Here is a 25,000-nt window from a genome sequence, read left to right as displayed (position 1 = left end):
CACCATGCCCCAGGACATAGTACAGGTAAGGACATGTCCACCATGCCCCAGGACATAGTACAGGTAAGGACATGTCCCACCATGCCCCAGGACATAGTACAGGTAAGGACATGTCCCACCATGCCCCAGGACATAGTACAGGTAAGGACATGTCCACCATGCCCCAGGACATAGTACAGGTAAGGACATGTCCCACCATGCCCCAGGACATAGTACAGGTAAGGAAAGGTCCACCATGCCCCAGGACATAGTACAGGTAAGGAAAGGTCCACCATGCCCCAGGACATAGTACAGGTAAGGAAAGGTCCACCATGCCCCAGGACATAGTACAGGTAAGGATGTGTTATGATGCCGCACCGCCTAGAGGTCCTAGGACATATTGATGCATGGCCCCTGTTGACTATTGAGAGGTCGGCAAGACAGTAGACTCTACCAAACGAACCACACTGAAATGATATTGTAAGATAGGAAGATCTTGCTGTGTTGTCGTTGGCCTTGTAAAGTGTGTTTATGTTTAACTGAAGGAAATGTGCCCAGCATTGTGTCAGGACTCCCTCTTTATCAGTTTAAAGCAAAACCAGTTGCTGGAGTGTAGTTGACAAAAGAGAGAAATTGTGTGTGTGTGTGTGTGTGTGTGTGTGTGTGTGTGTGTGTGTGTGTCTGTGTGTGTGTGTGTGTGGTCTTGTCTTGCGATTGCTAACCCTGCCGTTCTGTGTTCCTCCCCACCCTGTAGCAGTTTATGGAGCTGGAGCCGGAGATGCTGGCCACAGAGACCATCGTCCCGGTCTACTTTGCCCTGGAGGACGATGAGCTCCTGTCCATCTACACACAGACCCTCACCTCCTCCTCCTCCCAGACCTCCTCCTCTGCGGCAGAAGGTACAGGAAGTAGTATTATTATACAATAACCTGATGACATCTTCTGGGTTTATTATTATTTTTTTTTAAATGCTGTGAAATCAAAGGCACATTTCTTTGCATTGGGTGCTAGGTTAGACCGCCTGTGATCGAGGTTGAAACATCTTTTGTTGATGTATCTTTACATTTCAGAGTAGCGCGTAGTTCAGAATATATTTGTATTCTCTTCCCCTCCGTATTTGGCACTTTTATTAGACTCAGGATGTGATATGGATTTGACTGACCATACTACCATGGATGTGTTTGTCTTGTTTCCCCCAGTGTTGATTCACACTGCCACAGCCAACGGCTTTCAGATGGTGACCAGTGGAGCTCAGAGCAAAGCCGTCAGTGACTGGGCCATCACCAGCCTAGAGGTGAGGCTAAACCCCATGGTTAACAAGTCAGCTAACTCTGTAAAGGGTTCTTTGTGATAGGGTAAAAAAAAAGATTACAAAAACGAGTGGAAGTGGCGAGATTAGTGGCAAAGATTACAAAAACGAGTGGCCTCTTAAACTGAAATTCTTCTGTTATATGAGTGCCTGCGTGGGTACGTGGGCTCAGCCACACTGCAGGGGATTAGGAGACAAACCTCCAGACCAGTGGTTGCCTCAGAGGCCACGAGGTGCAGCTCCAGACAGTGGCTTAGCTTATGAACACCAACAGCTTTGGTTCAGATTCACACCTCACAATGAACGTAATGGTGCTGCAGGATTACGTTGATTGATCTTACTGAGGAGTTGATGTGCACTTAGTCTTACACTCTGTAGGAAGGTGACAGATAAGACACAAACGATTCATTATGTTGCAGGGTTCGACAGTAACGCTGTTTTACTTGCCCGGAGCAAGTAAAACTTGCGCCGGGTTTGTTTGCGCGAGCCCGACGACGCTGCTGGATCCCGGATATTTTTACCTGTGTGCAGGAAGAACAACAGACGGCGCAGGCGCGAGACCAGACTAGGTGATCGACAGGCGCGTACGCTTTGATAATATCTTCACTCCACGATCATCTAGTCTGGTCTGGCGCCTGCGCCGTCTGTTTCCTGCACACATGTAAACATATCCAGGATCTAGCAGCGTCGTCGGGCTCGCGCAAACAAACCCGGCGAATGTTTTACTTGCTCCGGGCAAGTAAAAAAGCGTTACTGTCGAACCCTGCACTCTGTAGGAAGGTAGACAGATAAGACACAAACGCTTCGTAATGTTGTGTGGTATATTAGCTAACTAAAGCCCTCTGCTGCTGCAGTGTGCAGCCTAACACACGTGTGACGATCTCCTTCCTGTCCCCTCAGGGTCGTCTGGCAGGCGTGGGAGGAGAGGACCTGCCCACCATCGTCCTGGTGGCCCACTACGACTCTTTCGGTGTCGCTCCGGTACCGTTCCCTCCGTTTCTCTGGGTTTATCCATTCTAGGCTTACTACAGGGGTGCTAACCTGTCACCTTTTAGCCCTTTTAGCCGTTTTTTACCTCAAAATAGGTCAACAATTTTCATAAATGTTCTTTGTTTTCAGGCAAAAAAAAATATGTGTCACCTTTTTGGGCCATCACCAGTTTGCATCCCTGTAGTAATTATACCATATTGGTGTCATGGTTACTGTATCATGCATATTTACATCTACAGTACCAGTCAAACGTTTCCCCAATGGGAAAGTGTGTCCAAACTTTTGACTGGTACTGTATATGGCAGTGTTTTAGAATCTGCTGAAGTCAGGATGTAGGTACTGTGAGGGAACTGTGTTATGACGGTTTGTGGTGTGTGTGTGTGTGTGTGTCTGTGTCTGTGTCTGTGTCTGTCTGTCTGTCTGTCTCTGTGTGTCTGTGTGTCTGTGTGTCTCTGTCTCTGTCTCTGTCTCTGTGTGTGTGTGTGTGTGTGTGTAGTGGCTGTCCTATGGAGCAGACTCTAACGGCAGTGGGGTGTCCATGCTGCTGGAGCTGGCTCGCCTCTTCTCTAGACTCTACACCTACAAGAGGACACACGCAGGGTGAGTACACACACACACACACACATAGGGCTTTCACACCGGCAGTTCCGAACGCCGGTTCGCGTTCGGAAACCTCCGAACGTTGGCGCTGTCTGGCGAACGATACACTGGTATGAACGCGGGCTCGTTCGCCAGACAGCGCCAACGTTCAGAGGTTTCCGAACGCGAACCGGCGTTCGGAACTGCCGGTGAGAAAGCCCTAACAGAGAGTTCTACGGGTCCTTGAAATCCTTGAAAGTTAATGAATTTGAGAAAAAAATATCAAGGTCTTTAAAGTTTTTGAAAATAGACATGGGTCAATGAAAGTGCTTGAATTCCCCCATCTCTCTCTCTCTTACTTAGCTCATCAACTAGTAAATAAGTCTCTGTATTGCTTAACTTTACACCTATTTCACAATATATTGTTTTGCTGTGCTGTGGTAGAGAAGGCAAGAGACCATCTAGTGTTCACACATTCAAGCCTCTCTTTTTAATTGTTGTCTGTGAGCGGATAGTTCCTATTATATATATTCTCATCTAGATCTGTCTCAAACTATGCCGGGTTGGGTCCTTGAATTTGAGGGAATTGAGTCTTGAAAGTCCTTGAAAAGGTGCTTGAATGTGATGTTTCAGAAGGTGTGGGAACCCTGCACACATCTTCCTTATAACAGTTATAAGAGGGCGCATTCGGGAAGAGCCAACTCGATTAACCGCCAATAATATCTTCTATCTCTTCTAATCCCCCATATTACGGGTGTATAATAACACACAGGTTTTCCTGTCTGTGTTTAAGCGTCCACACCGCTGAGGAAACTGCCCGTTATTTAAACCTGCACTTTAAATCATAATCATCCACTTCTGACGGTCAATGTGGTACAGCAGCGTTCCTATATTACCTGCAGTGCACTAAGCTTTTTAAGAATCAATAGGTTATTAGAATCCTATTGTGAGGTAATAGCAGGGATGTGGGCATTTGTAAGAGGAGGAGTGTGCTGTAATGTACTTGCTGGAAGAGTATATTTAGATCGGCCGTGTGATTGGATATAATGAACGGGAACGGCGACTGACCGTCAGTTGTATTCGGTTGTTAAGTCGTGACGTGTTCCCGGGTCCAACGTTGGCTGAGGCGCTCTCTTCGAAATGCCGCAGTAATAATAATAATAATTCATTATATTTATTTAGCGCTTTTCCGAGGCTCAAAGACGCTGACAAATATGGGAGAAACGGGAAAGTGCCGTGTCCCTTGTTGTATGAATAGATCCGAGTCAAAAAAACGATTGAACTGTGATTCTACCGCTGTAGTACACTGGTACTCTGGTGCGGGGGATATCTGGTTTGGACCCAGAAATTGCTAAACGTCACGTTTGACGTCAGACTTAACAACCGAATAGCGTAGCACCCGGCTCGAGACTTCCATCGAGGTTAGGTAACATCATCTTCCGTTTGGGACAGACTGAACATTACCATCGCTATTTTTGCATATGGCTTGTTTGCATACAAAGTCGTTGGCATACAATCACACAGGTGGATGGTCGGGGAAGATAGACTGAGTGGTCTGATATTTAACATAATAAATAATAATAATATATTTGATTTCATTGGCACCTTTCTGGACAACCAAGGTCACCTTACAGTAGACTGAAAATACCTTAAAGGTGCGCTAGAAGTACAATTAAAATCAAGGAGCTAAAAAAGACAATATGCAATATGGTAAAACATAATAACAGAAGAAAACAACAGCAACAAGACATCAGGAAAGCGTCATCTACATTTGACCAAACACTACTGTGTGAGCTCTAGAGCAGTGGTTCCCAACCTTTTTTGTCTTGTGTACCCCTTGAGCTGTTTTGCCATGCCAGAAGTACCCCCTCACTCATGCGTGTTGATTATTTCCCAAAAATTTCAATTAAACTCTAACTTGCAAATATAACATTTATTACTGACACACAGAGAGCAAAACCTCTTCTCATGTCTCCAAAACTCTAAACACATTTTCTGCTTTACACACATTTTGCTATTCAAAATGGCACTTTTTAAATGCACTGAACACGGTTTTCTGCACACAACAATCTGACATAAAGTCACATGTTTGCCATTTCAAAACATTGCCATTCAAAATTAGACTACATGAGCTAATTGGCCAATACATGTGCCACCTGGCCACCTCAATGGTTAATTGTTACCACTTCAATCAGGAAAAAAAAACAGTGTACACCTACATGCCCACACACTCACTGAAAATAGAATATAAATAATAATGAATTTGATTTGATATCTGTTTCTTTTCCCTTTCTCCTGCTCCTCTTTGGCTTCTGTCTGAGGTGCAGTGATGTCATCCTTTTCTCATCCCAGAGTCTTGACTGATGGGGAGAGGAAACAGACAAGATAAGACAGGATAAAACTTATCACACACACACACACACACACACACACACACACACACACACACACACACACACACACACACACACACACACACACACACACACACACACATAGAGAGAGAGAGAGAACACATTCAAGACATTATGATTATCACAAATTCCCTCTCAGGGACGAGAGCTAATTGAACCAGAATATCATCACAAGTGTCAGTTGCACTTGCAATACAGCCACCCACACCCCCAACCATCCACACACACACACACACACACACACACACACACACACACACACACACACACACAAACACACACACACACACACACACACACACACACACACACACACACACACACACTTAAACTTCTTATCTAACTCTACTGATTATTAATGAAAATCATTTGAACCACTCCCCTTTAATACATAGATATTTACACCATTGTGAAAAATATTCTGACTCACCCAGTAGCAGTTGCAATTCTTTTTTTCATCAGTTGAGCTTTAATGAGACACTTGAGGTTGCTTCTCTTTCATAAGCTTTGACAGTTCTGGAGGCAGTGTGGCAACAGCAGTCACCAGGCTGCTCTCCACACTCAGTCTGTTCCTTGGCTTGGTTTTGATGTGGGTCAAAGCTGAGAAGGTCACTTCACACATATATGTAGATCCAAAAGGCAAAAGTTCATTCAATGCACACTTTCCCAGCACTGGATATTCCTTTTCAACATCACACCAAAACTCTGTCAATAACTTAATAGCATGTGCCATCTTCAACCCACGATCAGAGGACATGTCCATCAGATTTTCCTGCAGGCTTGCAGGAAGGCTGCTGCTGCTCCTGTCATTCACTCTGAATGGGTTCATCGCCCAGTCCAGTTTTTCTGACTTTGTTTCAATGTCATGAAAGTACTGGTTGAAGTCAGTGTCAAGTTTGGACAGATGTGCTTTAACTATTTTCACCACAGGACCTCTGTCAGCATCAGTGGTGGCGAGATGGCCATCAAGCAGTGGGAAACAGCTCACATCTCCATCCTTACATTTCCTCTCCCATAATTTAACCTTCTTTATAAATCCATTCACTTTGTCATACATGTTAAGGATGTGTGAGTTCTTACCCTGAAGTGAAAGGTTGAGCTCATTCAGCTTAGTGAAGACATCAGCAAGATATGCCAGCTGCGCAACCCACACTGCATCCTCAAACAGGGCTGCAAGAGGGTGGTCGTTTTCTGTCAGGAAAGCAAACACCTCGTTGCGCAATTCATAGAGCCGCAGCAGCGTTTTGCCACGAGACAGCCAGCGAACGTCTGTGTGAAGCAGTAGCTGCTCATGCTCTGACCCGCTGCCATGACAAAGAGTTTGAAACAGTCTGTGGTTCATTGGCCGGGACTGAATGAAGTTAATCACCTTAACTGCGTCGTCCATAACTGCACTTAACTCGGGGCTCATCTTTTTGCTGGCGAGTGCCTCCCGGTGAATAATACAGTATATCCACTTAATTTGGGGGTTCACCTTCATCACACGCCCAAGCAGCCCACGCACCTTACCCGTCATTGCTGCCGCTCCATCGATACAGATGTGACTGCAGCATTTCCACTCCAGATCGTTGTCTTTGAAGAAGCTGTCAATAATCAGAAATATTCCCTCGCCAGTTGTCTTTCCTGGCAGCGTCTTGCAAAACAAGATATGCTAATTTATGTCCGACTCTTCTTTATAACGCACAACAGCCAGCAGCTGAGCCTCCCCACTAACGTCGGTCATTTCATCTAATTGCAAAGCGAACTGACCTGCTTGCTTCATTTTATCCACCACTTGTCCGACAATATTTATGGACATATCATCAATCCGACGGGAGACGGACGGTACCAACTTGAGCGCGTCAGCTGCTTTGTTGTCCAGCATAGTTTTAGCCAAAATCATAGCGGCAGGCAAAATCAGATCTTCGGCGATTGAATGTTTTTTTTTTTTACTTAGCCACTAGTAATGAAACAGCATAGGACGCCTCCAGTGCTTTGCTTGACACACTTGCCGCTTTCTTCAGTGTAGCCTGACTTGACTTGAACTCTGACAGTTTTCGCTTGAAAAAGTCGTCAGTTTTACCAACAGTTGCTAGGTGTTTGGTGCTCTGGTGTCGCTGTAAATGGGATGGCTTCATTGAATTATTAGCCAGGACTTCGCCGCAGAAAAAGCACTGTGGCTGTGGTGGATCAACCGATGTACATGTAAATCCCCACAAAACATGTTTCCAAATAATAGCGGGGTCCTTTTTTTTTCTTCTTTTTTCTGATCTAACCGTCTGATCTGCCTCTGATCTAACCGTCTGATCTGCCTCTGACCGTTACTGTAGCTGGTCGTTTTAACCATCTGTCCATCTTTGCGGTATACTGACAGGCCTAGCTGACTATCGCGCGAAAATTATCGTGAACGTGATTTAAATGTGACGTGACTACCACTTGTGTTAGTCATCACCTGTCGGGGAGGAACTTAAGTTGCATCGTACCATTTTAACAACAGCTTTATGAAACGACTATATTTAATTATTTTTTTGGAAAGGGAAATAAATTATAATTCCAAATCTTTCCACGTACCCCCTGCAATCCCCTCACGTACCCCTAGGGGTCCGCGTACCCCCGGTTGGGAACCACTGCTCTAGAGGACGTTCAGCCTCATCCCGTCTCTCTCTCTCCCCCCTGTGGACCTGTCAGGTACAACCTGCTGTTCTTCGTCTCTGGAGGAGGGAAGTTCAACTACCAAGGAACAAAACGCTGGCTGGAGGATAATCTGGATCATACAGGTACTGTCTACCATACAGGTACTGTCTACCAAACAGGTACTGCAGCTTAATAACTGAGCTTAATAACCATCTGCTCCATGATAGGCTCACTATAACAGCGGAGCCCTCCCGGCGTCTCAAGTCGAGACACCCATTTGTGCCTGCCGCACAGGATCTCAGGCAGCAATGCAGAGATCTCAACATCAGTGCGGCAGGATGGGCGGATTATATGTGGCGCGCGGAGTGGGAGGCTAACACCTCCAAACTCCGCGACCACATCCCAGTCGCCGGCGCTGAGCCCCTCGGGATGGACTTGCCAAGGCTATCCTGGGTGAGGCTCAATCGTCTCCGGACCGGCGTCGGGCGTTTCCGCTCATCAATGCACAGATGGGGCTTGGCCCCAAATGCGTCGTGCGAGTGTGGCGCAGAGGACCAAACCGCAGACCATATTATCCTGGATTGCCCGGTGTACCACCCACCCAACGGGATGCATGGTCTGTCGGTATTAGATGACGAGACGATGACGTGGCTTCTGGAGGGGTGTCCAGAAATATAGCCCGGGTGAGCCCCTCAACCAGGTCTCGGGGTGGTAAAAGGGTAGCCCCTCGGCCCCGAGCCTGGTGGAGTGGAGAGGAAAAACAACAACCCATACGACGAAGAAGAAGAAGGTACTGCAGGTTTAGACAGTAACGCTTTTTTACTTGTCCGGAGCAAGTAAAACATTCACCGGGTTTGTTTGCGCGAGTCCGACGACGCTGCTGGATCCTGGATATGTTTACCTGTGTGCAGGAAGAACAACAGACGGCGCAAGCGCCAGACCAGACTAGATGATCGTGGAGTGAAGATATTATCAAAGCGTACGCGCCTGTCGATCACCCGTACACTTTGATAATATCTTCACTCCACGATCATCTAGTCTGGTCTGGCGACCTGCGCCGTCTGTTGTTCTTCCTGCACACAGGTAAAAATATCCAGGATCTAGTAGCGTCGTCGGGCTCACGCAAACAAAAAGCGTTACTGTCGAACCCTGCAGTGGTTCTGACACATGACCGTACGGGAAGAGGAAAGAGCTTAGTGAGAACACCGCCTTCACCCGACCACCGTGTTTCATGTCCTGTCATAGAAACTTTAATAGATATGCAAACTGTTGATATTGAAGTGTAAATGATCTCACGCTCTCTCTCTCTCTCTCTCTCTCCCTCCCCATTTCTTCTCTCCATCTACTTTCTTTTTCTCTCTCTTCCATTTCTTCCCTCCACAGACTCCAGTCTTCTCCAGGACAACGTAGCGTTCGTGTTGTGTCTGGACACCCTGGGCAGCGGGGACGGTCTCCACCTCCACGTGTCCAAACCCCCCAAGGAGGGAACCCCCCAGTTCACCCTCCTCAAGGAGCTGGAGACTGTAAGGACCGGGGGGGGGGGGGCACATGACACACCTCCGAAACACACCCACCACACCTCATATCAGGGTTCCCGCGCTGGTCTTAAAAAGCCGTAAAGTCTAAAATCCAGCAATCCGATTCATAAGGCCTAAGAAGGTCTCAAATTTCAGTTATTCGGTCCAAAAATGAGGCGCTAGGTCTAAAAAAATTAGATCCTGCAAGGAAATCAGTCTGACCACATCTATTTATATGGAAATTAATCAAGCTGGACAAAATGAATCAAGCTGGACAAAAAAAGCCAAATCGCTTCCTTTCTTGTCTGTATGGCAGTGAAATCCCTAATTTCATCACCTGGAGGATGACAAAAAAAGCTATCATATGGTGTCGCGAATAGGTAAAAAATTCTATCCAAAGAGGTGTAAAAAGGTCTAAAATGTGACTTGTTGAAACTGGTAGGACATACAGTCAGCCAGGACACCTGCTGCTGCTCCTCTAGACACACCCTCTGACCCCCTCTCCCCCCCCCCCTTCCCAGGTGGTGTCCAGCCAGTACCCGGAGGTGAAGTTCTCCATGGTGCACAAGAAGATCAACCTGGCCGACGACACCCTGGCCTGGGAGCACGAGCGCTTCGGGATCCGCCGCCTGCCGGCGTTCACGCTGTCGCACCTGGCCAGCCACCGGGTGGCGCTGCGCTCCAGCATCATGGACGTGCGGTCAGTGTCCCCCTCCTCTCGCCACGGAGCAGGAGAGCCCCCTGCTGGGTGGGTTTATTACTGCAGCGGTCTGAAACAACCAATCAACTGCCGCCGCCGTCGGTACCGTAGTCATACTAGACCACCCTCCTGCCCTGCTCATCCCAAATTAACCCCCCCCCCAAAAAATAAATAATAATATATATGTTACGGTACATGTGGAAAACTAGGGTTAGGTTTAGGTGCTAGGGTGACTTGGTACATGCTGGCATGTCTAACCCTAACCTTAACCCTAGCACCATAGCACCTAACCCTAACCCTAGTTTTCCCACATGTACCGTATTCCCACATGTACCGTAACATATATACCACTGCCACCCCTCCCATTGCCTCCAACTCTCTCCTGTTCTCCTAGTCCCGTCATCATCTGTCCTCCCAACCTTCCCACCCTCTCAGCGTAGTGAGTCGTCTGTCTTTCCCACATTTCAATACAAATGTTTCTAGAACAATATCACATCGTCATCATCCTCCTCCTCCTCATCCTCCATAACTTGGCGACATCCTGCTCAACAATAACAGAGCTCATTAGGATCCAAGATAATAATAATAATAATAACTTTTTATTTGTATAGCGCTTTTCCTGCAAACGTTGCAGCTCAAAGTGCTCCAATCATTATATAATCATAATTTAATGATCATTTAATGATATTATATTAAGACGACCCGTCATTGGTTCTTTCCAGCTTTTTACGACTCTCCTGAGCCACGCCCACGTTTTGGGAGAACCAGTGACGGCGGCCTGCGCCGTTTGAGTTCTGTTGTTGTTGTTGTTGTTGTCGTCTGGTGGACCGCCCTGTTGTGTCGGAGAACGTCCTCTGGCTGCGTGTTTCAACCGTGTGTTGTGTTACAGACCTCACGTGGACCTGAAGAGGCTGAGCAGGAACACCAAGCTGATAGCAGAAGCCCTGGCCAGAGTGGTCTATAACCTTACAGAGAAGGTAAACACACTGGTCTATAACCTCACAGAGAAACATACTGGTCTATAACCTCAGAGAAGGTAAACATACTGGTCTATAACCTCACAGAGACATACTGGTCTATAACCTCACAGATAAGGTAAACATACTGGTCTATAACCTCACAGAGACATACTGGTCTATAACCTCACGGAGACATACTGGTCTATAACCTCACAGAGAAACATACTGGTCTATAACCTCACAGAGAAGGTAAACATACTGGTCTATAACCTCACAGAGACATACTGGTCTATAACCTCACAGAGAAACATACTGGTCTATAACCTCACAGAGAAACATACTGGTCTATAACCTCACAGAGAAACATACTGGTCTATAACCACAGAGACATACTGGTCTATAACCTCACAGAGAAACATACTGGTCTATAACCTCACAGAGAAACATACTGGTCTATAACCACAGAGACATACTGGTCTATAACCTCACAGAGAAACATACTGGTCTATAACCTCACAGAGAAACATACTGGTCTATAACCTCACAGAGAAACATACTGGTCTATAACCTCACAGAGAACATACTGGTCTATAACCTCACACAGAAGGTAAACATACTGGTCTATAACCTCATAGAGACATACTGGTCTATAACCTCACAGAGAAACATACTGGTCTATAACCTCACAGAGACATACTGGTCTATAACCTCATAGAGAACATACTGGTCTATAACCTCACAGAGAAACATACTGGTCTATAACCTCATAGAGACATACTGGTCTATAACCTCACCAGGGTTTCCGTTAGAAAAAATTGCCGCCGGTCATAGTGTCCGGGAAGATTTCGATTTACCGGACAAACGTGAGATATTCCGGTCATCATATTAAAATATAATATAGCTGTTTGTCGCGGTGATTACTGTTGTGTAGCCTATATATGCCGTTTAATGTCTATTTCTCATCCGATACGATTAGATGCGAGCTATATAATATATAATAATATAACATGATTCGCATGCACGCTATGCCATTATCACAGAAGCAGTTGTGCGCTTGTAGGCTCCTACCTGGTCAACAGCCTTTGCAGCATCTAGCGCGGCCAGCGCAACTCGGTGGGCACCACAGTGCACCTGAATGGAAAACGCACTCTGTTTCTTCAGAAGAGCACCAACTCCAGCACGCTTCCCCATCATTACACTGGCCCCATCCGAGCCCAGGCCAATGACGCGGGACAGCTCCACACCTCTCTCGCGGAGCACCTCCACCACTTTGTCAAATATACACTGTGCGGTCCCGGAGTGCACATCATAATTGCCCAGAAAACATGTCTCAACCTCCTTTTATTTCCAACTTCACGTATATAATCAGCTTCTTGTCCACGGTGATATTTACTGTCTCATCAATGATAATTCCAATGAAGTCACTCCCCTTTAGCTTTTCATCCAGCTGATCCATCACAACGTCTTCCAGTGCCCTTTCCATGTCATCAACGGAGTCGCTGTGGCGGTAAATGCCCTCACTCAAGACAAAATCTCGAGCCTTAACTGCTTTCAGTAGCTCAGTCAGTCCCACATACTGATGACATGCGATGCCATTTTTTGCCATGTGAAATGCAACTTGTAGCTGAGAGTGCAGCTTATTGTTAGCCGTTGCATTAGCCTGCTCACAGTGGCCTTGCATAGCGGTTTGCTGTTGCCTCAAACTGACCGCCGATATGTGCTCACTGCACCGCCTGTGATCAGTGAGAGCCGACATTCTCATATTCGTTGCTCCTCTCGTGAATCCGTTATTCCTCCCCGATTTTTCGCACGGTGAGCAGAACATTTTTCCTTCCTCATCTAAACCCAGCCAGGGGAAATGTTCTTTCCATTCAACTCGGAACCCTCGAGCCGCCTCCATCTCTTTACAGTCAGACTTCTCCTCAGACTCATTGTAGCTTGGTTTCATGAAGTAATTGTTAAGCTTACTTTGTCTTGCCATGTTTACATTAATTTAATCGCTCGCTATGGTGCACTTTGAGCTGCAACGTTTGCGTATTATTATGGTGGCCGGGTTGGCAGGGTTGCCAGATGGGCCGGGTTATCGCCGAATGGGTTACTGGGTTTAGCGGTAATAGACTGGTTAGGCTGTAATCCCATCTGGCATCAATCCCATGTGGCATCTGACTATTACCGCTGTTTCGCATAGGCCAGCCTACACATTAGGAGTCATCATCATGCCGGCGTCAAATCATATAATAATAAAAGAAATACATAGCCTATATTCGTCTTTTTTAAAATAGAAGGAATCAGAATGTGAACTTTAGCGAATTGTATTCAAATTGTGCTTAGAGGGAATTATTTTCACCGGACATTATGACCGCTGAGATTTAAATTTGTCGGACTTCAACACATTTTACCGGACAAAGACCAGTAATTACCGGTTAACGGAAACCCTGAACCTCACACAGAAGGTAAACATACTGGTCTATAACCTCACAGAGACATACTGGTCTATAACCTCACAGAGAACATACTGGTCTATAACCTCACAGAGAACATACTGGTCTATAACCTCATAGAGAACATATTGGTCTATAACCTCACACAGAAGGTAAACATACTGGTCTATAACCTCACACAGAAGGTAAACATACTGGTCTATAACCTCACAGAGAACATACTGGTCTATAACCTCACAGAGAAGGTAAACACACTGGTCTATAACCTCACAGAGACGGTAAACACACGGGTCGACCCTGACAGATGTCACTCTGACTGTTACCTGTGGGTTCCTATTACCGCACTGTTAAGAGGAAGCTGGTCGTTTTCATTGTGCAGTTTTACAACCGTGTCCTGTGCCAATAAACCAATAAACCTGGGCTCGACGAACGGAGCTGAATGTGTTCCATCCTCCCGTTTATTGAGTGTCTTTCTTTGGATTTCTGTCCTCCAGGGGGCCCCTGGTGACCTGCAGATCTTCACTGAGCAAATGGTGAGTGGCTGGACCCGGCTGACCCCCCCCCCCTTTCTCCTCCTCCTCCCTTAGAGTCAGGCACTTTTTCACAGACTCCTTTGAAGGCCCTTCACAGGGTTATGGTGTAGGGGCTCAGGTCTGGAGCGATGGCCTGGGGATTGCTTAGCTAGCAAATGTTAATCCCTTCATCAGGACTGTTGATGGTGATTTTGTGTGTCTTCCTCTTTCTTTCTGTCTCTGTCTGTCTGTTTTTGCACACACGTGTGTGTCTCTGTGTGTGTGTGTCTGTGTCTGTGTGTGTCTCTGTGTGTGTGTGTGTGTGTCTGCGTGTCTCTCTGTGTGTGTGTGTCTGTGTGTGTGTGTGTGTGTCTGTCTCTGTCTCTGTGTCTCTGTCTCTGTGCGTCTCTGTGTCTCTCTGTGTCTCTCTGTGTGTGTGTGTGTCTCTGTGTGTGTGTGTGTGTGTGTGTGTGTGTGTGGGCCCGTCCCCCGTGTTGCCTCCCCGTCGTGCCAGCAGGTGCAGGAGGACCAGCTGTCGTCGGTGGTGGACTGGCTGACGGCCCAGCCCCGCGCAGCCCAGCTGGTGGACAAGGACAGCAGCGTGGTCAGTACCCTGGAGTACCACATGGGGCGCTACCTGAAGGACGTCAAGAGGCACTACGTAAAAGCTGACAAAAGGTGACTTGGCTGTTTTAGACCTGTTCTGTTCTGGTCTGGTCCTGTTCTGGTCCGCTGCACAGGAACCAACTGGTCTGTGCGATGAGTCTGAGATGTGGAAATGGATGCTAGGACCACTGGCAGTCACAATGCTAAGAAGAAGGAAGGATGACCTTTTTATCTATATTATTAACAGTAGAGGGGAGTAGAGGGGACCAGTGCTCCTCCTGAGACATCTACTGCCCCTCAGCACTGAGTCTCCTGAAGACACCCGCTTTTCCCTCTACTGTGTCACTAAAAACTTCTATTGACCCCCTTGTACTGTTTCTCCAGTGTTTATATATATATATTTTTTTTTTTTTTTTTTTAAAGTTTAGAAGAAGGTGATAGGAGAAGGTTTTTCCTTCTATCAATGGCCCCGGGCCTGAGCTGGATTACTCTTCCTGCTACGACTGGTGGATTGATGATTCACTTGCTTAGTCAAATGTATCGATTGTAAGTCGCTTTGGAATAAGGCGTCTGCTAAATGCCAAAAATGTAATGTAAATACCGTACAGAGGGGTAGTGGTGGGTGAAGAGGTTTTTAGGAGGGACAGTCAAGATGTAGCCTGAAGAGATCGGTCTTGGGTGGAGAATAGGTAGTGTAGGTAGTGTAGGCGCAGTGGTGATAAAGAGCTGTTGGTTTATTCTGTAATAAACCTCAGACAGTTATGGACGTGATAAAAAGCTGACTCCACGTCGCAAAGGTCACAATGCCTAGCGACACAATTTGCACAAGTGCCAAGTCGCGTTCTATCTGACGGCAAACATTGTCACACATCAGAGATTCGGCATCGAATGGGAGAAGCCTTTTGGCGAACCATACAGTATGCTGTCCATTGGCATGAGATAAGTGTCAACAGGCAGGGCGGCAGATCCACAGGATGTCCACCGGGCACGGCCGTTCAGCTGTAGTAACGTCCTCGGGCCTGTGAGAGGGGTACTGGTCACCTGATCAATACAAGATCAAACAGCGCTGTCCAGTGTTCCCTATTCAGGGGTGCAAAGTTAGCCGTTTTTACTTCAAAATAGGTCATCCACCCGAATCATGTAGATCTGCCCCCAAAAATAAATAAATAGGGTCTATGTCTCATCCAAGTCACATGATGACTATTCTTCGAACTCATCTTCCTGTCTGCTAAACTCCGCTGCTGTTGAAATAACGTTTAGCTTCATGCAGCTAGGTACTATCCTAGACAGTGTGGAGGACAGTCACGGTAAGCAACCTGTTTTCAACATAATTATGTAGGTGTTAAGGTTAGGACCGCTGCTGAGACCACCATTAGTGCTAACGCTATCCATTTAGCACCGTTAGCGCTTTCCAACCCCCCCCCCCCCCCCCCCCATCAACAAAAATGTTATCCGCACATTGATAATTTGTCAAAAAGTGGCAGCTTTTTGGGCTATCACCAGTTTGTACCCCTGCCTATTAATCAAGTAGACCGTGGCGGCCCGCCGTAGTCTCACAGCGAGCCGAAAATATTTGTCCACGTGAGCAACACGCGATCTTTGGGATTGGCGTTACGTCTACTGTAGGTCCATACCTTTTAGCACTATTGTTAAATCGCCATACGCTTTAGCGCTCATCAATAAACCCCCTGACTCATTGACAGGGTTCCCGCGCTGGTCTTAAAAAGCCTTAAAGTCTAAAAAAAGGCATGTTCCAGTTATTAGGTCTAAAAAAAAGAGGTGCTAGGTCTAAAAACATCTATTTACGTGGAAATGAATCAAGCTGGAACCAAAAAAATGCCAATTCGCTGCCCCCGGGAGAAATTATTGGCGAACGAAGCTACGGCAGGATGACAAAAAGCTATTATATGGTGTCACAAATAGGTCTAAAATTCTATTCAAAGAGGTCTAAAAAAAGGTCTAAAAAGGTCTTAGATATGACTTGTTGAAACTTTTAGTTACCCTGCATTGAGAATACAGTTTGAGGAATTGTCTTTCTGTCTACACACTGTCTACAGTGTTTTATTCATATACAGTTGACGTGCAACGCGCTCCTGCGTTACTTCCATCTGTGAAAGAGCTAAAGATCGACGGCCTTGAGATGCTATCAGATCATGTTAGGCTGTGTGTGTGTGTGTGTGTGTGTGTGTGTGTGTGTGTGTGTGTGTGTGTGTGTGTTGAGATGCTATCAGATCATGTTAGGCTGTGTGTGTGTGTGTGTGTGTGTGTGTGTGTGTGTGTGTGTGTGTGTGTGTGTGTGTGTTGAGATGCTATCAGATCATGTTAGGCTGTGTGTGTGTGTGTGTGTGTGTGTGTGTGTGTGTGTGTGTGTGTGTGTGTGTGTGTGTGTGTGTGTGTGTGTGTGTGTTGAGATGCTATCAGATCATGTTAGGCTGTGTGTGTGTGTGTGTGTGTGTGTTGAGATGCTATCAGATCATGTTAGGCTGTGTGTGTGTGTGTGTTGAGATGCTATCAGATCATGTTAGGCTGTGTGTGTGTGTGTGTGTGTGTTGAGATGCTATCAGATCATGTTTGGCTGACACACGTCTTATTCCCTCCGCAGAGACCCAGAGTTTGTGTTCTACGACCAGCTGAAACAGACTATGAACGCCTACAGGTAGGTGATGATAGCTTTGGCTTTCCCCTCAAGTGCTCCTCTGCGTTAGTGAGTGTATTGATTAGGACTTTAGAACCTCTTCAGTCGGCTGTCGTGTCTCTGTGGCGTTTACCTCCAGTCTAGTGTCTCCTCTCCTCACTCTCACTCTCACTTCTTCCTTCCTTCTCTCCCCCCAGAGTGAAACCGGCCATCTTTGACCTGCTCCTAGCGTTCTGTATCGCAGCCTACCTGGGAGTGCAGTATCTGGCTATCCAGGTGTGTAAAGCAGTCAATCCAGCATCACAGCTTTAATTCAGCAATATCACACTAGAGGGAGTGCTGTTATACTGAATATCAGCACGACCTCGAGTGTGATATTGCTTTAATACAACAGTTCTACAGCGCAATTTATTAGTTAACAGTAATAAGTGACGACAGATTATGATTTGTTTGTTTATTTAATCATTTATTTTGGCTCCGTAAAAAAATAGTTCCGCAACTGGACTGTTGCCTAGTAACCTGGAACACAAACATCTGCAGGCTAGCTACTTTGTACTAACGGTCATTTCGGAGTGATGCATATAAGTCCCAGTGCTGTTATACTGTATATCAGCTTAGTCAGTTAATTGTCATTTTCTCATGTCTCTCCTTTTTCTCTTTTGCAGCACTTTGGGGTTCTTTACGGCATCGTGCGCCGAATCACAGCGCCCAAGACCAAGACGCATTAAGTCCCGCCCACCCTAACCTCCAGACTCCTTCTCCCCCCCCCCCCCTCCTGATGTCGAGCTCTAGCCAATAAAACCACAGGGGTTGGACCAAGCAGCTCTTGAATTTTTTGTTTCTTTTTGATTTTCGTTTTTTTTTAAAACCAATCTAATTGCTTTTTTTTGTTTTTTTGTCTTTCAAAATTAAAACGATGTCAAGTAAAATTTCTCTCTTACAAGTTTCGGGCCTCTAGTCTAGTCCGTCTGTCTGTCAGTCATAGCAGGCACTCGTCAGATCTTTCTGCCCTTTTAAAGACAGATCTCTAACGTTTTCATCTTTTTATGCTTTTCACACTATCGTACCGACCACAAAACCGTACTGTGCTGGCTCAGATCAGTTCCTTTTCACATTGAAATTCCTGCTAACAGCACTGCTAACAGCTAGCTGAAACTGGCCCTCTAATTTCCGGTGCCAGCTGCTATGGTCTATGAGAAGAATGCAGGCTAACCCTATACTTGTTGCGTGACGCTCCCTGGAAAAGAGCACATGGGCACAGGTGGGCTATGATGGTGTGAAATACCCTTTCTGTCTCCGTGTCTCACCCCTCTCTGTACCCCCGGGTACCCCCCCTCTCTGTACCCCAGGGTGAACCTTGCCAAACTACAGTGGGTCAACTTCATGGGCAGCTTATGGATGCGTAGCACTGTAGCGTGCTAACAGGGGTTGCAGTGGGACTTGTAGTGCAGTATGTGTTGAATGGATGTTTGATAGAGTTGGTCAACCTCTCACTAGATCTTTGTTTTTAATATATATTTGAAGTATTCCTCTCTCTAACCCCAAAAAGTTTCTGTAAAAAATGTTAATGTGTAATAGTGTGTAAATGACCTGATTTCATCATCAGCCTTATCAATGGTTCCCCCATGCTACCTACCCGTGTCTTTGAGTAGTGTTATTACAGTTAGAAAAAGGTAAACATAATTATTAGATAATTATTTTGGTTTCACCTCCTATTGTAGACACATTGGTTTATTTACTGTTACTGTGTGTGACTTGACGTGACCTTGCTTTTGAATTTGTCCTTTTTGAAATGTGAAACGAGAAAATTAACCCCCCTCAAATCTATTAATCTATTAATCTGAAACGTATGCAATGTTGCCATGAGGTCAGAGTCTACCTACCAACCAACCAACCCACATGACTTTTACCTTTATCTCCGACATGTTTCTATCTATAGCTAAACGTGCGTTTCGCAACATTAGGGGCTGAGTGCCACATCAGCACACAGACACATGTTGTCGTCCCCCCTGCTATCCTTATCAACACAAGGTCTTAAGAGGAACCAGAACTGTGTCGATCGGTTGGACCCGAGTCTTGGAACTGTCATAATTGCCAAATCTCACAAGTCTGCGATTGATTCCTTGCTTCCTTCGTGCCTTGTCCTTGCTCAAGGACACGTTGGAGAAGGTCCTCTGAGGGTTCTTCCTTCAGGATCTCCTCCTCCAGTCTGGTTTTAAGAAGGAGCTGAGGAGGCGAGGGGTCATGGGAAGACTTGTTAAGATTCAGCTGATGTTAGGTGAGGGGGGAGATGTGCTGTAGTTTGTGTTCTATGTGATACAGCATGCCCAGTGGCTCCTGCTGTTATTGTGAGAGAAGAAGAAGAAGAAGAAGAAATGGAACTGGCAAGATTCACCTGCGTCTACAAGGGAAATGCTGTGTGGTACATATCTTTTGAGTTTTTAATTTATTGAAGAAGCAGACGATGCTTAATTGTGCACTGAACTGAACTGTCCTCTTACTTCTGAGACTCTTGTCCAAAGGCCTTTACCCAAGGCCTGTCTCGTGTTTCACCTGATCCACAACACTTGATTCTTGCAAAGAAGATGACATCAGAAGAAATGAAATAAAATAAAATGAATTTGTTGAAATAAAGCACTGTGGACTTGTGTACTTTTTTTTTATTTACATGTTTTATTTTATGGGAAAAACATGATACAATAACACTGGTTGAATGGAATTATTAAAATTGTTGTATTACAAAAGAGTAAGTACCTGTCATACCCAAATGGTCAGATTTAGAAAGTGGTCAATTGAAACGTTTACAGTTGGGGGGGGGGAAGGGGGGGAATTCGGCTGATGGTAGCAGACCTTACAGACAGTGTGTCAATGGCCAAGACATTTTTTCTCTCTAAAATATTCTTTCAATTTCAACTTTTATACTTCATTTGATTCTAACACGTCCAAGAAAATGTTGTTTAAAAACGTCCCCCAAAATTCTCACTGTTCCTTTTCCTATTTTCCTAATGAACAAATAAACAATAATGGTAATAATAAATTACAGTGCAATTTTTTAAAGAAATACCTGTTGAGTGATTAATCGCCCTTTTCATTTTCACTAGAACCAACTTACTTACTACCTCTCTCTTCGCCCCACTCAGCGCCAGGTCTCTTTAGAACACTTGTTGGTGTTAAAGGTCATAGTTCAACATTTTTGGCACAGTCTTAAAGCATTAATACACAACCAAAGGAAATGCATACTTGCATAGCATCATCATACGTCTTCTGCTAAATGTTTCCACATCGTTTTACATCCTGAACTGAACAAGGATGTTTCTTGTATATTCAATGCTGGAGAAAAGAACTGCCAAATTTGCATCGAAAGAAAGAAAAAACTAAAAATACTAGCTTTACTTTTATACCCACAATGCTTTCCATTACAATTTCCAACACAAATGTCTTTTATTTGGGGGCGGGGGGCGGGGATACAACAGCTTTTTTTCAATAGAGTGTTAATCTGATGTGAGAAGTTTCACCTCACGTTGCCATGGGGATGTTGGAGTCTGTTGTGGGAGTGTGACAAACCAGGGACAGAGCTGGGCAGTGGTGAGGGGACAGTGCACACACACACACCTTGGTGGCGGGACAGTGCACACACACACACACACCTTGGTGGTGGGACAGTGCACACACACACACCTTGGTGGTGGGACAGTGCACACACACACACCTTGGTGGCGGGACAGTGCACACACACACACCTTGGTGGCGGGACAGTGCACACACACACACACACTCACACTCACATACCATACACCTTGGTGGAAGAGTACCATGGTAGACATCAGGGACCACCAGTTGTTCTGAAAGTCTAATCCAGATATGATCCTGTTGTTGTGTTGTTGTGTTCAATTCAGTTTCCCCCATTCAGACGTGGTCCCTCCTTCCTTTAGGGTGAAACTAGTTGAATCCAAACTAAACGTATCTGATATGATACTAACATTAAAAACTACAACCAAGATCATGTCTTAACAGGTTAATGATCCCTTGAACATTTTGGTTGAAATGTTTTTATCTTTCAATAAAAAAGAAAAAAAAAAGAACGAAAAAAAAAGATGGGAAATATAATCTAACAGGAGAACACAGGAATTAGGGCCAATTAAAAATCTGGATTAAATATTCTGGAATAACTTGCCCCTAGCCTAGGGCACCTCATCTCATCTGTACAAACAATTACGGACGGACGCATACACAGGAAAAAAGGGGATACACGACTGGATTACAAACAGTGTTCTCAGAAACAGCAGCAATTCAAAAAAATTGATGATAATAATAATAATAATAATAAACATAAACATTGTTGAATGTAAAATCAAAAGCTAGGATAGTCCTGCAGCAACTGGTCCTAGTGGTACTGGACTGTTGGAGCCAGCGGCAGGCAGGACAGGACTGGAAGACGTGTCCACAACTAAAGGACGCTTCGCTTTGCCGCCGCCGACGACACTACAACATCTGTCTGTCTGTGGAGCCTGGTCCAGCACAAGCATGCTGTTCATCAAAACAAAGAGCTTGAATTTGATCAAGAAGGACGACACCCACCCCTAGAGTCACTCACACAGAACGTTTACCTGGAGAGGTGCAGGTGCACACACACAGGAGCACACGCAACCAGGAGCACGCTCCGATGCAGAGTAGGAGGAGGACGGCAGAGCCATTTAGGTGGAGGTGTGTGTGTGTGTGTGTGTGTTGTGTGTGTGTGTATGTGTTTGTGTGTGTGTGTGTGGGGCTGTGTTTGTCTTGTGTGTTGTGTGTGTGTGTGTGTGTGTTTGTCTGTGTGTGTGTGTGTTGTGTGTGTGTGTGTGTGGCTGTGTGTGTGTGTTGTGTTTTTTTTTTTTGTGTGTGTGTGTGTGTGTGTTGTGTGTGTGTGTGTGTGTGTTTGTCTGTGTGTGTGTGTTTGTCTGTGTGTGTGTGTGTGTGTGTGTGTGTGTGTGTGTGTGTATGATTGGTGGTCTCTGCTTGGATGACTTTTTGTTTGAAGATGAGTTCGGCACACTGATAAAGAAGTTAAAGATTACGTAATAGCTTAGTCGTTTTTTTTCTTCTTCATTTGTGTTTTTTAAAGACGACTTCAATAGCATATTCCAAAACCATTCCAATGTCATGCATTCCTGAATAACCATAATGTGTGCATATATATATGTATCTTCTTTACATGAGTCAGGGCCATTGCGTCCATTTTTCGGTGATAACTTGATAACCACATCACCTTGTTTTAGTTAATTATCAAGTAAATAGTCAAATCCAAAATGTTTTTTTTCCGAAAAAAACCAAAATTAAAATCATAAGGATGATACTCAACCCAGTCAATCAAAATCAGCTACCCTCCGCTGTCATTAAACAGCAATCAGCTTGTAGGCCTTCATTTCAGTGCAACAACAGATGCTATTAAATAAAAAAAGAAAAGAAAGAAAGGAAAGAAAACGTGACAATGCATTTGTTTTCCAATACAGGAACGCAAACAAACGAAATATTTTCCAATGCCTATTTATCAACAGCGAGGAAGAAAAAACGAAAAATAAAAGAACAGAAAAGAGATGGTGAAATGTTTCCCTTGTATCTGAACATGAGTCCTTCACATTTAAAAGACACATCGTCATGACTACCACATCCATGTAGCTCTCCGTACGACGCAGGTCAGGCTGGCCGGCCGGGAGGGGGAAAATGTCTGTGGTCACTATCGACCTGTGCAATGATATGAAAATCAATACATGTTGGTAAAACAAAACAGCCTTTTAAACATGCACTCTCTCGCCCCCGCGGTGGACGTGATGCAATAAATGATGCAATACTTCCCTTTAGTATTTTTTAGGCTAGCCTTCACTCCTGGAATAAGAGATATGGAGGGGGGGGGGGGGGGGGAGGGGGGGAGTTGAAAGCCACAGAGGGGTTTTAAGGGAACGTTTATGATCGTGGTCGTGGTCTCGCTTAAGTCGTTAAGGTCGAGGACCGTTGACAAAGTGAAGTTACGGTGAATGATTTAACCCACACGCGCGTGTGCCGTGTGGTCTGGTGTGTATAGATCCCAGACGCGGGGAGCCAATCGTTACGTCTGGTCCTGTCTGTGTTGTTGTTGGACTGATGACATGACTTTCCTTGACACCCAGTTTACACAAGAGTACATTCACATGACGTAACTCACGACCGTAGCCGGTCGGCTTTAGTTTTGTTTTGTTTGTTTGTTTTGTTGTTGTTTTTTTTCTTCAAATGTAATGTTAATATAAGACAAAGGTAACCTGAAAGAACATTCACAGTGCTATAATTAAAAAAAATAAACAATAAAAACAAATGACGACAATGAAAATAAAAACAAAAAAAATAAAACGAATAAAAACGATCATGGTCTAAACGCGTTGTTGTTATTGTTGTTGTTGTTGTTTTTTTGTCTCGTCCTTGCGAGACCCTCTAGCCACTTAGTCTGAAAAACAAACTAGGTCACCTAGTGTTGCCTGCATTCATAGTTAAGTGCCAGGAGGGGGCGGTAGAGAGAGCCTGTTATAGATGCTTCTCCTTGGTGATCCCGTTCTGCACGTGCTTCCTGCAAGGAAAAAAGAAGAGGAGGGAGAGAGAGAGAGAGAGACACAGAGAGAGAGAGAGAGAGAGACAGAGAGAGAGACAGAGAGAGAGAGAGACAGAGAGAAAGAGAGAGCGAGAGAGAGAGACAGAGACAGAGAGAGAGCGACAGAGAGAGAGAGAGAGAGACAGAGAGAAAGAGAGAGCGAGAGAGAGAGAGACAGAGACAGAGAGAGAGCGACAGAGAGAGAGAGAGAGACAGAGAGAGAGGACAAAAAAAGGGAGAGAAAAAAAACAAGAGACGGTTGTCAGGCTGAGCGAAGGTGAACACAGCAGAAGGATATCACTTTGTGTTCCAAGGTCCGCCAAGATAAAGGCGGCAGGCAGGCTTAGGTCCCTACGACCAACATAATCACATCTCCAGGTAATCTCTTTGATCCTGTCTATCTGGGCAGGTTACACAAGGCCCCAGGGGGAGATCTGCTGCTCCTAGCATCTCTGAGATGATGAGTGTGCAGTAGTGGCCGTGCGTGGGTAGGTCCTCGCCAGCGTGGCCGGGTACAGCATGGGTCATGGACGTCACCCAGGCGAATCAGGAAAGATCGTACCTCTGTACCTATAGGCGATATACGTTTATCTACGGCCCTGTCTAATCTTAATCTCCTGGGTGTACGAGGAGGAGCCATCCTGCGGGGCAGTGAACCGCAGCAGTGAGTGTGGGGTTGCTGATGAGGTTCACAGTGTGAAACGTGAGGACAGGGCTCATTCTGAATGCAGGGGAGGGTTTAGATACCGTTCCTCCCTTGTCCCGTTCCGTGTGTTACCACAGGGTTCGACAGTAACGCTTTTTTTACAACAGACGGCGCAGGCGCGAGACCAGACTAGATGATCGTGGAGTGAAGATATTATCAAAGCGTACGGGTGATCGACAGGCGCGTAACGCTTTGATAATATCTTCACTCCACGATCATCTAGTCTGGTCTGGCGCCTGCGCCGTCTGTTGTTCTTCCTGCACACAGGTAAACATATCCAGGATCTAGCAGCGTCGTCGTGCTCGTGCAAACAAACCCGGCGAATGTTTTACTTGCTCCGGGCAAGTAAAAAAGCGTTACTGTCGAACCCTGTACCATGAGCCTGGCCTCTGATGTCTACCTCCACCAGCCTCCCCTGGGGGGTCTAACAGACTAGATACAGACT

The 25,000-nt window shown here is 45.6% G+C and overlaps 2 protein-coding genes across 7 annotated transcripts in view; one reads left to right on the top strand and one right to left on the bottom strand.

The window, feature by feature from the left end:
• The window catches only part of ncln (nicalin), a 21,479-nt gene extending 1,626 nt beyond the window's left edge, over positions 1 to 19,853 (top strand). Inside the window, exons 1-14 of one of the 6 annotated variants that reach the window (XM_080535751.1) lie at positions 156 to 179; positions 734 to 878; positions 1,179 to 1,273; positions 2,189 to 2,269; positions 2,775 to 2,878; positions 7,939 to 8,027; positions 9,268 to 9,407; positions 9,923 to 10,149; positions 10,991 to 11,078; positions 13,996 to 14,034; positions 14,528 to 14,691; positions 17,222 to 17,275; positions 17,452 to 17,530; positions 17,920 to 19,853. In XM_080535751.1, coding sequence (XP_080391877.1) covers positions 159 to 179; positions 734 to 878; positions 1,179 to 1,273; positions 2,189 to 2,269; positions 2,775 to 2,878; positions 7,939 to 8,027; positions 9,268 to 9,407; positions 9,923 to 10,149; positions 10,991 to 11,078; positions 13,996 to 14,034; positions 14,528 to 14,691; positions 17,222 to 17,275; positions 17,452 to 17,530; positions 17,920 to 17,982 — 1,389 coding nt within the window. In that variant the 5' untranslated portion in view covers positions 156 to 158 and the 3' untranslated portion in view covers positions 17,983 to 19,853. Of the gene's footprint in view, positions 1 to 155; positions 180 to 310; positions 333 to 733; positions 879 to 1,178; positions 1,274 to 2,188; positions 2,270 to 2,774; positions 2,879 to 7,938; positions 8,028 to 9,267; positions 9,408 to 9,922; positions 10,150 to 10,990; positions 11,079 to 13,995; positions 14,035 to 14,527; positions 14,692 to 17,221; positions 17,276 to 17,451; positions 17,531 to 17,919 lie in introns of those variants that run through there. The other 5 variants (XM_080535750.1, XM_080535749.1, XM_080535748.1 and 2 more) reach the window with 5 other exon arrangements.
• A 3,828-nt stretch (positions 19,854 to 23,681) lies between these two features.
• The window catches only part of cers1 (ceramide synthase 1), a gene marked incomplete at its 5' end in the record, with an annotated part of 24,786 nt that continues 23,467 nt past the window's right edge, over positions 23,682 to 25,000 (bottom strand). The window contains one exon of the mRNA XM_080536273.1: positions 23,682 to 23,828. Coding sequence (XP_080392399.1) covers positions 23,786 to 23,828 — 43 coding nt within the window. The 3' untranslated portion in view covers positions 23,682 to 23,785. The remainder of the gene's footprint in view (positions 23,829 to 25,000) is intronic.

Source organism: Nansenia antarctica (assembly GCF_963989245.1).
Source record: "Nansenia antarctica genome assembly, chromosome: 7".
Lineage (NCBI taxonomy): Eukaryota > Metazoa > Chordata > Actinopteri > Argentiniformes > Microstomatidae > Nansenia > Nansenia antarctica.
The sequence above is the reverse complement of the archived record's forward strand: the minus strand, read 5'-3'. Positions and strand labels throughout refer to the sequence as shown.